Raw genomic sequence first — 12,525 nt, forward strand, 5'->3', positions numbered from 1 at the left:
GCGCCAAAAATTCTAATATAATCGTCCGCCCGCGCCAAACGACTGGAGAGCGATCCTGCTGCTGAACAACACAGCTAAACATGTTTGCTCTGGTGGAGTGGCAGGATGAAAAAGATGACGGAAGTTGGAGTATTGTTCCAACCTCCCACATAAGGAATTTCGATATAAATGATTTCATGGATGGACTTGATGATAGAGCCACATACATAATCGAGTGGAGAGCAGGGCTGAAGAAGAAACCCAGAGGCGGATGGCCCTTGTATGAGGCGGCAGTGCACAAAATCGCAGGTAATGTAGGAAACTGTATTGTAAACTGATATTGCACTCAAACTAAGTGGTGTAACGTGGACTGCTTAGTGATAATGAGTCTAGCTAGCTACCACTGACTTAACTGAGTAGTAAACACAGTTAGTTTGGTTAAATATAGCCAAATTAAAACAACTACTCCCCGATCAGTAACGTTTTTATTTTTATTAAAAGTATCGCGGGTGAATTGTGATGGATATTTCGATGTTACTTTCATCAGAGTTCGTGTGCTTGAAACCGTTGAAAATGCTTGAATGTTAATCTTGCATTTTCCAGGTTAGAAAAGTGTTTAGGCTAAAGTACTTGAAAACGCTTGAAATTTCAACTATTCTGGTTCACAACAGATAGCGATGTTTTTCAAAACTCATCTCCATTTTTCGAGTGCTGCACTGTAATTCCAGCGCGATATGTGAGAGCTAGCGCTTGAAGCGTTTTGAAAATAAATGAGAAAAAAATGTTTGCTAGCTTGGTAACTAAGCTAGCTAGAAGAGTAAATCCTAACCAAATAGCATATACTTTAATCATATAAGATAGCTAGCTAACGCAGCTGTAATGGCCAACAGAGATATGTAATAGGTAATCCCTCTAAAGGCTATTCGTCTGCTATTACTATATCGCTGTCGCGGTCCCGGTTACGTTGTTTAAATGAAGGCATTTGTTAAATGTTTTTCTGTATTTCTGAGAAATACTGATAATACCAATGTGAGAATATACTTAATTTATGTTGCTAGCGAAGTTTCAGTGCCATTAGTTTCTAGTGAAGCTGCATTTATAACCTTTGTTATTCCTGGGCTTTGAAATTAAACTGCAGCCCTATTCCTAATTCCTTTTTCATGCCATTAAACCTTTTACTAATGGAAACTTTCGATACTGTCATGCCAGTTTATCTTAAATTGTAAAACAAATGTTATCTATTTCTGTTTGCATGTCTCACAGAGAAGCAGTCTGTCCTAGAGAATGTAATGAAGGACAAACAACAAAGTCCAGAAATTTGTGGTAAACGAAAAGGCAGGCCAAACCCAAAGTTTGGTGTGGATGAAGGAGCATCCATCCCCAAAAAGGTGACATCAACTCTTTAATTGAATCTAAAACTATCATCTGATATAAATGTAAATTAATGGGTTTTCCCACTTTAAAATCAAACATTCCAAAGGAGTGGAAGCTCCATAGCTTTGTAGTTTAACCTGAGATGCAGCAATTTGTTTTCTGTACAGGACAGTTTCCTTGACTATCCAGTGCCATCAGTGCTCATTTCCCTTAAGTTTCCCTTGGGATTTAAAACAATGTGTCATTTGACATTGTCAAATGGTATTTTTTAGCAAGAAAAAAGATTTTTTTTGGAGAACTGGTCTAGTTTACTACAACCTAATAGTAATCGTTACATCCCCAAAATGTTTATTTTCTTGTTTATACAGAGGCAGACATGTGGGGTAGAGTTTGACAAGGAGCTGTTGGAAAAAATAAAATCAACCCATGGGCCTGTCTCTCCAACGTTGGCTACTCCACTTTTGGCTGCCTCACCTTCTGCACTGCTGTCAGCTACTCCATCATCACCTGCTTCACCTGTTGGACCACCCTCGACTGCTCCATCTTTACCTGCTTCACCTGTTGGACCACCCTCTACTGCTCCATCTCTACCTACTTCGTCTTCTGCATCACCCTCAGCTGCTCCACTTTCACCTGCCTCATCTTCCACTGCTCTACTATACCTACAGGCAGAAAATGAGGCCCTCAAACGAGACCTAGACACACTGAACACAAGTGTTGTCAGTTGTAAGTGTTTAATTGTACGTTTCATGTAAAAAAAAATTCTAAAGTGATTTTTTAAAGGTTAGACTGAAACCCTCATTTTCACTATGTTTGGCTCTCTAGACATGCCAAAACTCATCAGTATAATGGAAAAGCTAGAAGCATGGCTGGACACCAAGGGCCAGAGCCCTCAACCACAGCTGGCATCGCTTCCCACCAATCAGGAAACTGTGAGTATGACTACCTCATAGGTCCTTTCCTCATCTATTGTTTTTATATTAGATTATTTTTCTTTCAATATTCTGAATAATAACAGTTTGCCTCTGTCTAATAGCTCGAAATGTACCCTGGCTCAGGAGTGTACGTGCCAAAAAATGTATGGTGGTCAGCCAGTCATGCAAACAGCCCCACAACCATGGCACGGGTTCTCCTCCTTGGAGTATTTAACATCGATACACTTCTGAAGAGCAATCTCCGAGGTATGGCATTGGTGGTAGAAATGTGTTATACTCAGTTGTATAGGGTGGACTCTCTTTGGGTACAGCAGGGGTCACCAACGTGGTGCCCGTGGGGACATCATGAGTCGCCCGAGGGCTTGTTTTAAAAATAGCTCACTATTGTAGGGGTTTCACCTACTAATCCTTTAAAGTAGATATAATTTGTTTTACCTTAATTATTAATCAGTCTCATTAATTTTAGAATCAGTCTCATATTCTAATTATACCAGAACCACAAGTTTAGTTATCAACTAAAGGTAATGAATGGTTTGGTATCTGAAGGATTTAACAATGAATTCTTTGGAGGTTTTGGCAACAACCACTTTTGAATGACATCAACACAGACAATTTGGTGAAAATAAATGATACATTTATTTAAAACCAACTATTCTAAAACACAAAGAGCATCAACATGGATCAGTATATTTACAGTGAAGACTCAGCATCTAGTGTGTGTGTGTGTGTGTGTGTGTGTGTGTATAAAAAAGGGGAGGAGTAAGTGTGCGCGCTTGTGCGCGTGTGAGGAGGCGGAGTTGTAATCTCAGTTCTATGGAGAACAAAGCAACTAAAATGGCGCCGACTTTAAATAGTAGAGCAGCGCGACTATGTTAATGAGCTCAGCTGGTTTATTCCAACGTGGTCAGAACAAAGAGTAATGGCGCTGGCTTACTAACTAAATTAATGTAGTGTGTCTGAGAATGGGAACTACAAGTTGTCAAATATTCAGAAGATAAAACATGGAGATTGCATGCCAGGTGGAGAACTTGTGTGTACAAATCTTAACGAAGTTTATGAAAATAAAGTTAAACACAAACATTCAGAATGTATTAACAAAAAAAACTTAGTTAACTCTGTAGTTCAAATAACTATGCCCTATGAACTATGCCCAGCGGTAAGAGTCTCACGTGTTGAGGATTTGGGGTTTTGTCGTCCTCCCTGAATTCTCCTGGAATTTGGAGGGAATTTCCACCGCAGGCTCCTCGTTGATTAAACGACGTCGTCCAGGTGTGCTGGGGAATCGTCCAGGAACGCGAGTCTCGTTCACGGTTTAACAACAGGGAGTTGATCGCCTTTGTTTCAGTCTGTGTGGCCGCGTTAGCAAGCTTGATTGAAGCAAATCGGTGAATCTGTCGTCACGGTAACGTTGATCGGTTGGTTGGTGTAACTCGGGCTCGTTAATGAGGTAATATGACATTCAGCTGTTTGCTGTTAGTCGTATCAAAGTTTGCGTGCTCTCAGTAAAGAAAACTGGAGAGAGAGAGGAGTGGCGGAGCCTCTCTTTAATAGGTCTAACCTATGTGTCGGTCAAACCAGAGAGAGAGAGATGAATGGCTGTTCAGGGTATTTAAACACCTGAACTGTAGACACACCCTTACTTCCGTCAAAGCAAGCTTGTTCCATGTGTTGCCAGTGGTACTGCCACCTGCTGGTTTAGCATGGTACCTACATTCCCCCCTTGGTCTTCAGACTGGGGCTGACGTCACAGTCCTGAAGAGCACAAAAGGTTATCCATGCAGTCCATGTTCCTTGTAGCATCCACTGGGAGGTGATCAATTCCATGAGTCAAGTTGTCCATCCCGCTCATAGCATGATCCATGAGATGGCTGGGAGATGCTTTAGAGACACATCTGGGCAACAAGTTCACTACTGGGCAGTTCTTGAACAGTAACTAAAGGTTAACCAAATCAAGAAAAACAATGAAAGAATAATGCATGGCTTAGATTTCTCTTGGCTTTATACAAAGAAAACAAGGTCACATGCAGGGTTAAATGCCTTTGATGGAGGAGAGGAAGTACATCAGGCATGGAGAAAGGTGTGGAGTTAGCACATGTTGGTGTTAGTCTGTTGGCTGGAACAAACCTAACAATGTTTAAAGTGAAGGATCTTGTTGGACCACGACGGACATTTGGGTTAATGTCTAGTTAGAGTGTGGTTCCTTGTGGGATCTAAAGGTAATTGTAAATTGTAAAATGTAAATGGGGGTTTAACTGAGGTGTAATGCCTCATCCTATCTTGTGACAGTGAAGTATTTAAACAACCAAAATGCATTTCTAATGCTGCTATTGCTAAGTGTAGACTTGAGCATCAGGAGCTGTCATCATGCACTAACTAACATCTCTAGTGGTCCTGAGGAATAGTTATGCAATTTATGCCAGACTTATTCGCCAAGTCTGCATCACAGTGGTAGCGGATGTGCTTTCCTATATTCTGTGCACATTTGAGAAATGGTTTCACTAGTCTTGTTAGACAAAGCTGGACTGCCATATAGCGTCTTAAAAGTTAATAGCTCTTGCTATGCTGGTAGAGAAGAGAATACAAGATGTGTGAGGGGTAAAATGTAGTAAAGCAGTTAGGAGGTAACGCCGGGTACACCCCCCTTAGTAAAGAACCTATTGCAAAAGTACAGAACTGTGAGTGGAGATGATGCCAGGAACATCTCCCTTTAAAAGATCAGAGATCTGGAAACATAGCTACATGTTTACAGGCTGAATGTTTACATGTAACTTCATATAAAGTCAGTTCTACCTCCCCCTGGCTCAGGCTGGAGGTCCACTAACTGATCCTTATCTATGGCTGTCCCCCCTTCCACTGGTTCTGCCTCTCTTTCCACCTCTTGGCTCTGTCCCTGTGACGAGAGTAGTGAGAGGGGCCTGCAGACAGAACAGTGTCTGAATTTACAGGGAAATCATAGGGAGGATCTTGGAGCTCTTTGGAGTCTCCTTCAAGCATACTGGGCTGCACAACAGTCTCCCAAACTGTCTGCGTGGTCTTTCTGATCTCACGCATCGCCAGGTCACCTTGGCGTGCTAAAAGTGTGACATGGGTTCTCACACAAGGGTGGAGATTGTGCAAAAATAGGGATTTGAAGGTTCGGTCTTCTGTGAGACCTGGTCCATTTCTTCCCTGGAAAAATGTTTGTTTCAAGCGATTAAAGTAGTCCCTGGGATGCTCTGAACGCTTGTGCTTAATTTTAATGGCTGACATGAATGCTGACGCTTCGTCAAATAAGGGGAATACTCCTCAGCGAGGGCTTTGCATAGCTGAGTGTAACTGTCCCTAATGGAAAACGGCTGTGATTCTATGAATGTGCGAACTGATCTAGAGGTGGTTTTCCAAATTAGCTTCACTTTCTCTCGTTCTGTTGCATAAGGCAAGTCCGAGAGGCTACACTCAATTTCTTTGAGGTAGTCTTCAACATGGTAGTTTGACCTTGCTGGGTCGAATGGCTCCATGTCCTTGGCTAGTGAATCTAGTAACTTTAACCGAGGGAAATGTTCAAGGACATGTCTATTAGAATAGGAAGGTGGACCTTCACTATCCAAGTGGTGTAACTCTTGGTCAATAGGATGCCTACTGCCTCCTGTCTCTCTGTGCCTAGGTGGCAGTAATGAGCCTTTATGCATCTCAAGTTGAGAAATATCTGTATTTCTCCTTGAGGAAAAAGCTGTAGCATGTACGTCACTGTGCCAGCCTGTGCGTGGGTCAGTGGAATGATGCTCAGCGTTTAGGTAAGGACTGTTATCTGCTCTACCTGGTGAGACATCCCTTGTCTGTACGTTCTGCCAGTGGTGTACATCAGCATGCCTTCTGCCGTCCTGCTCTGTGTCTATAGGGGGCAACAGTGAGCCTTTGTGCATCTCAAGTTGGGAAATTTCTGCACTTCCTCTTGAGGAAATAGCTGGAGCATGTACGTCACTGTGCCAGCCTGTGCGTGGGTCAGTGGAATGATGCTCAGCATTCATACAAGGCTTCTTAACTGTGGTACCTAATGAGATGTCCCTGGTCTGGACATCATGCGGAGAATAATGGTCACCAGCATGCTTTCTACCTTCCTGGTCTCTGTCCATAGGGGGCAACAGTGAGCCTTTGCGCATCTCAAGTTGAGAAATACCTGCATTTCTCCTTGAGGAAGAAGCTGGAACATGTACGTCACTGTGCCAGCCTGTGCGTGGGTCAGTGGAATGATGCTCAGCTTTTAAGTAAGGCTTCCTAGCTGCTGTACCTGACGGGATGTCCCTGGTCTGGACATCATGCAGAGAATAAGGAGGGCCAAAATACATAGCAGGATTAATATTACTCTCTTTGTTACTCAAGAGTAAGGGGGCAGAAGCTAAGGACGAGTAAGAGGGCTCTGCTGACTCGTAGCAAGAGGATGCAGACGGGGCATCTGCTCTAGGAGGGTGATTCTCCACAGAGGCTTCACTTTGAGCTTCAGAAGCTGAACCATCAGTAGTATCATATGGATACTCTGAGGAAGAACTAGTTAAATCTAATCTAAGACTCATGGGGACTGGAGCCGGGGCCTTAGGATGTATGACAGGTGCATCATCACCTGTGGAGTGCCGACTATATGGGCTTTCTACTGTAACTAATAAAGAAGGTCTAGAGGTGCCAGATCTAGTTGCAAGGAAATCTTGCGCACTCGCACGAGCAAGCTCACTCTCCCTTTGGAGGCGGGCAGTTTCTGTTAAGCCCGTGTGACGTTCACTTACGGTGAGCACGTCATTCAGCGCATGAGTGGTCAGTTGGAGGTTGTGGCGAAGGCTCTCAACCTCAGAACTGAGCTTAGCAGTATCCTGTTTGAGGAGTCTATTTTCCTTGCGTAGTGCCTCTACTTCTAAGCGAGCCTGCTGCTGACATAGAAGGAACATTTTAAAAACTACATCTGGAACGGTAGGGGTCTCCTCAAAGTAGTCCTTTAGAGGTTTGTCAACATCCTTCCTACCTGGTTCAAGCATCTGAAGGAGCTGAAGCAAAGATTGACAAGTATTCTGTTTTAGAAAAGCCATGGTTAGTCTAAATGTACTTATAGACTAGCTAAAAAAAAAAGGGACAAAATCAAGTCAGCTTCAGTACAATCTGGCTTAGCTATTGTGCCAGGACCTTGTGTCTGGGCAGGTAAAAAGGGTAATTACCTAGGTGGACAAGCCAAATTGAAACTGGGGTAAAAAGAATTGTGCCAAAGGTGATTATGGTCTCTGAAACTAAACACTAGCACACTGGACCAAAGACTGCAACAGTGAAGTTATACAAAGACAGTGAAGTCTGATAACTGTGCTAAATAATTATCCTAATACTTCTGCAGTACAGGGGAAATCAGTGGGATGCCACACAAATTAAAGCAACTGAATTACTATTGAAGTAATCAGAAATTAAATGAGTAAAATAAATATACTGATCTTCAGTTGATTGCTCAATGAATGTGAATAGTAACCAAATGGTAATCAAATTAGAACACTATCACCAAACTGTAGTTACCAAGTACTAGCTTTCCTCTATAGGAAGACTTGGGAAGCGCTCTGGCGCCCTCTTCTGGCGAATTTGGAGATGGTCCTATTCTAATGGCTTGAAAGCCTGTGATATGAAAAATATGGTTGATATCAAACAAATATGGTTGAGCCAGAAATCTCCCTCACGCAGGGGCACCAATTATGTAGGGATTTCACCTACTAATCCTTTAAAGTAGTTATACTTTGTTTTACCTTAATTATTAATCAGTCTCATTAATTTAGAAATCAGTCTCATATTCTAATTATACCAGAACCACAAGTTTAGTTATCAACTAAGGGTAATTAATGGTTCGGTATCTGAAGGATTTAACAATGAATTCTTTGGAGGTTTTGGCAACAACCACTTTTGAATGACATCAACACAGACAATTTGGTGAAAATAAATGATACATTTATTTAAAACCAACTATTCTAAAACACAGAGTATCAACATGGATCAGTATATTTACAGTGAAGACTCAGCATCTAGTGTGTGTGTGTGTGTGTGTGTGTGTGTGTGTGTGTGTGTGTGTGTGTGTGTGTGTGTAAAAAAAGGGGAGGAGTAAGTGTGCGCCCTTGTGCGCGTGTGAGGAGAACTGAGATTACAACTCCGCCTCCTCACACGCGCACAAGCGCGCACACTTATCCTCCCCTTTTTTTACACACACATCAGTAATTACTGAACACTAGAGCTCCTAGAGAAGCGAAAAATTTCACAGGGCTTGGTAGGGTCCATGTAGCCCACTCCCCTGCTGTGAAGGGATTAACGCCCATTGTCTTGGTAATGCGGTGGAAGCGGCTCACCCCCAGCTCATACGCCTGCCAAAGCACAAGCTGGCTCACCCCCAAGCTCATATGACCAAAACACCAAACGTGATACTTCACGAAAAAGTTGAAGTTACAAGCAGACTGTATGTTACCGATACTACAACAAACGGCAGAAAATTTGTAGACTCGTGTTTCAAAAGTTACAATTCAATCGCACGTAGAGACGACAGTTTCTCTAATGAGTCCCGTCAAACAATAAAAATAAATAAAATTGTTTGAATCTTGCTCTTTGTATATTTCATATACTATACTATATAATATTTGTTGTAATCAAACACATTCTGTTTCCGCGTTTGAATTCGCGTTTGAAAAGCTAAGAAATTATATGGCGCAATTAGCTTGATGCTAATGTTATATAGGAAATCCCATATCATTACTAGCGAAAATTAGCATGGTCGCGTTGCATCACTGCATCACTGATAAATGTTGTGATCTAAACAGCAGGCTGGAAAAGGAGAGGAAAAGACAGGAAAACAAATTCATGTGCTCTCTATCTATCTATCTATCTATCTATCTATCTATCTATCTATCTATCTATCTATCTATCTATCTATCTATCTATCTATATTTGTGTTAGAAGCATTTGATAGAAGCATTTGTGTTTCTGCTTGTTTGTGATCTAAACAGCAGGCTTGAATCTTGCTCTTTGTACATTTGTTATACTATCTATCTATCTATCTATCTATCTATCTATCTATCTATCTATCTATCTATATTTGTGTTAGAAGATAGAAGCATTTGTGTTTCTGCTTGTTTGTGATCTAAACAGCAGGCTTGAATCTTGCTCTTTGTACATTTCTTATACTATCTATCTATCTATCTATCTATCTATCTATCTATCTATCTATCTATCTATCTATCTATCTATCTATCTATCTATATTTGTGTTAGAAGCATTTGATAGAAGCATTTGTGTTTCTGCTTGTTTGTGATCTGTGATCTCTGTGATCAGAGACTTTCTGGGTGAGGCTGCTGCCTCAGTCTTGCTCTGTGAATTAACATAATAAAGGGTGATGTTTGGCTTTGCTAATTGCTGGCAAGAAGGAGAAAAAGGAGGGGTGATGTCCTCAGAATCCTGAATTCTCAGGAGCTCTAGTGTTAAAGAAAAATACACGTTTACATTTTATACTTTCAGTTTATTAAGTGTGAGCACTTTTAAAATAAAAATGCATTTGGTAGCAACAGCTTTTGGGTGAATTCTTAATTATTTCAATCATAATAATAATGCACTGGTTAGTGTCCCAGTAGGAGCCCACTGTTGCAGATATAGACACCTCAAAGATGTCCTCTGTTTATTGTCCTGGATTACCTTTCTTGAAGGTAGATTTATGATGACCCTTTTCACCAGTCTTCCAGCCATCAGTAACTACCAACTACCAGTAACTATTTGCTGATTAATATCGATATAATATTAGTTTTAACATGTTGCTTCTGTACACAGTCAGGAAACAGCTCAAATACATTTTTAATAACACTAAACCCCGAAATTGGATCGAATCGGATCGAATCGATTAAATCGGATTAAATCGAAAAAAAATTATTCTTAATCTTCAGAATCGGAATCGGATCGATTCTTGGAATTTGAATCAATACCCAGCCCTAGTTCCCACTGATCAGTTCCATTAGCTAGTCGGGGAGGCTGGCTGGGGCCACAACTCCCGGGTGGCCGGCCACTTTCTGGGCTGGGGGGCCGGGGCTGCCGACCTGGGATGTTTGTGTGTTTGTCCTGGCGGGCAGTGGGGAGGGTCCTTGGATGGCGCTGCCTCTGGGCTCTGGGGCCCTGCCCGCATGGGGTGGCCTGTGCCGCTGCGGGCGCACCGCTGGGGGGGGTGGGTCGCTAGGCCTTGTGTCAGGGCGTCGGGTCTGGGCCTTGGGGCTCTGAGGGGCCTGGCTGGTGGGGGTGGGGTGGTGACTGTCGGGGGTGTCTGGGGCGGGCCGGGGGCGCTGGGTTCCGGACTCAGACCAGCTTGTCTTCAATCCTGTGGATGTCTGCTGTTGTTTGATGTACGATTGATATGGCTGTGGGTGCTTACATAGGTGTGTTGTGTATATGGGACAAGGTGTGTGGGTGTATATGTGGGTGGAGATATATATAAGAGATGAATGTGTGGGTGTATACGTATGCGATAGAGAATATGTGTTTAGGTGTATGTGGATGTCCAGACCGGCTGTTCTCTGTGGCGGGGGCGGTGGGGATCTGGGCTTGGATGCGGTGACGGAGGGAGCTGCCCGCCCGGTCTCCCCGGGTCGACCGCTCCCTGCCTCGAGTCGGTGGGGCAGTGAAGCTCAGTGCTCAATGAGCCAGCTAGCTGGCTCTCCTCTTCCAGAGGACCATTTCCTCTGGACCTACGCATTTCCACCCACCCACCCCCCACACATATACACACACGCACGCACACAGTCCTTGTACATTTAGGATCCTGGGGGGCAGGCGTGTAACCAGAGGTTGACGACGTGGGCCTGCTGCCATGGTTCACCCGTCTCCTCACCACTGTAATTAAATTTTACACACACACTGAACAGTAATTAAATCTCTATATATTCAATACAATAATATCATGATATTTCATGCTAAGCTGAATTCTGTCCCCTCCCCTCCTCCCCTCTCAGGTCCTGGGAAGAACAGAAAAACAGATTAAGCAGTTCAGACGGGGCCTGAAGGAGACCTGCGTTTGGCAGTTACTTACAGAAAGGAAGGATGTAATTCCTCTTATGTTCCCCCGTGAGAGAGATGTTGAAATCAAGCCTCATGTGAGAAATATTTTTGTCTGTATGAGTGACAAATAACAGTACCTTAAATTGTACCTATGGTAACAATATGAAACACGACACAAATACTGTGATTAGGCTATAAATTCACAAGTTTTTTTTTTTTTTTGAAAGATTAAATCATAGGGTTTGTGTCGAGTGTTTCATATTTATTTATTATTTATATGATGTGAAATCCTCTATTCTCACCCCACATTAAATATTTGTGCTGTGTCTCAAATAGATGGTCCTTAACCAGATATTGTGGCCCCTGGAAAATACGGATGAGGAGGATGAAGACTACCCAGTTGAAACCAGCTGGATATCTTCGCGAGTTTATCGCAACAGGTGATAAAACAAAAAAGCCACCAATATATATGAAGCAAGTTGTTTAAAAAACTGTTTAAAAATATCCGTGCGTAAAATCAATATAGGTGCATGATGCAACACTTTTTTCTAATTAGTTTCATTACTATTCCTTAATTATTAAAGGAACACTGCACTGCTTCTTTTTTTTGCAGTTTCTCAATCATCACTGAAGGGCCTTGTCCAGTTTTGGACCGGATGGGAGGTCCCATCTTCAGACATGCAATTGTAGATAGTTCAGGGCAGTCTCCCGAAGGCATCTACATGTTTCAAGTCCCTCCGCCTACCAGGCCACTACACTAACTTTAAAGACTTCAGTTGAGATCTAAATTCATGTGTAGCAACCTGTGACACATGCTTTGGCTTGGTTTAACCTATTTTGAAGATTTTATCTACAGCCTTGTGTTCATTTTGCCAGTTATATGTTTGTTCACAGAGCTAGTTACACATAGGTGAACAGTGTATTCTCCTGCCCTACAATGTTTCGGTTGTTACGTTAACAGCTGTTCAAAGGAACATTGTTGCAGTAAAATAATCATTTTTTTAAATAGTTTTATTGAATAAATAGACATTATGCATTGTTTCAAATGCACATTTTATTTTCTATTCATTTTCTCTTGTTCAAAACAGCTGCTTCAGTTAAAGATCAAATATCATCCATCAATTGTGATCAAGTGTGTAAAGAAATGTTAAAAATAAACTTAAACACATCATAAAATGGGCTGCAAGTATGTTAATGCAAGGGACTAACAACTTGATTC

General features: G+C 42.2%; 1 protein-coding gene across 2 annotated transcripts; it reads left to right on the top strand.

Moving 5' to 3' along the window:
* The first annotated feature begins 51 nt into the window (after positions 1–51).
* On the top strand, positions 52–12,476 carry LOC143485696 (uncharacterized). 2 transcript variants are annotated; one of them, XR_013122988.1, is made up of 8 exons: positions 52–288; positions 1,243–1,367; positions 1,722–2,079; positions 2,179–2,285; positions 2,390–2,534; positions 11,261–11,401; positions 11,643–11,746; positions 11,920–12,476. XR_013122988.1 is itself a non-coding variant. In XM_076985231.1 (6 exons), exons 1-6 carry the CDS (start codon positions 81–83, stop codon positions 11,287–11,289), a joined length of 972 nt encoding a protein of 323 aa, XP_076841346.1. In that variant the 5' UTR covers positions 52–80; the 3' UTR covers positions 11,290–11,415. The 2 variants fall into 2 exon arrangements, 1 of the variants encoding a protein (XP_076841346.1); XM_076985231.1 differs by lacking the exons at positions 11,643–11,746; positions 11,920–12,476 and having other exon boundaries at positions 11,261–11,415.
* Positions 12,477–12,525: the final 49 nt, after the last annotated feature.

This window comes from Brachyhypopomus gauderio, unplaced genomic scaffold, assembly GCF_052324685.1.
Source record: "Brachyhypopomus gauderio isolate BG-103 unplaced genomic scaffold, BGAUD_0.2 sc37, whole genome shotgun sequence".
NCBI classification, from domain to species: Eukaryota; Metazoa; Chordata; class Actinopteri; order Gymnotiformes; family Hypopomidae; genus Brachyhypopomus; species Brachyhypopomus gauderio.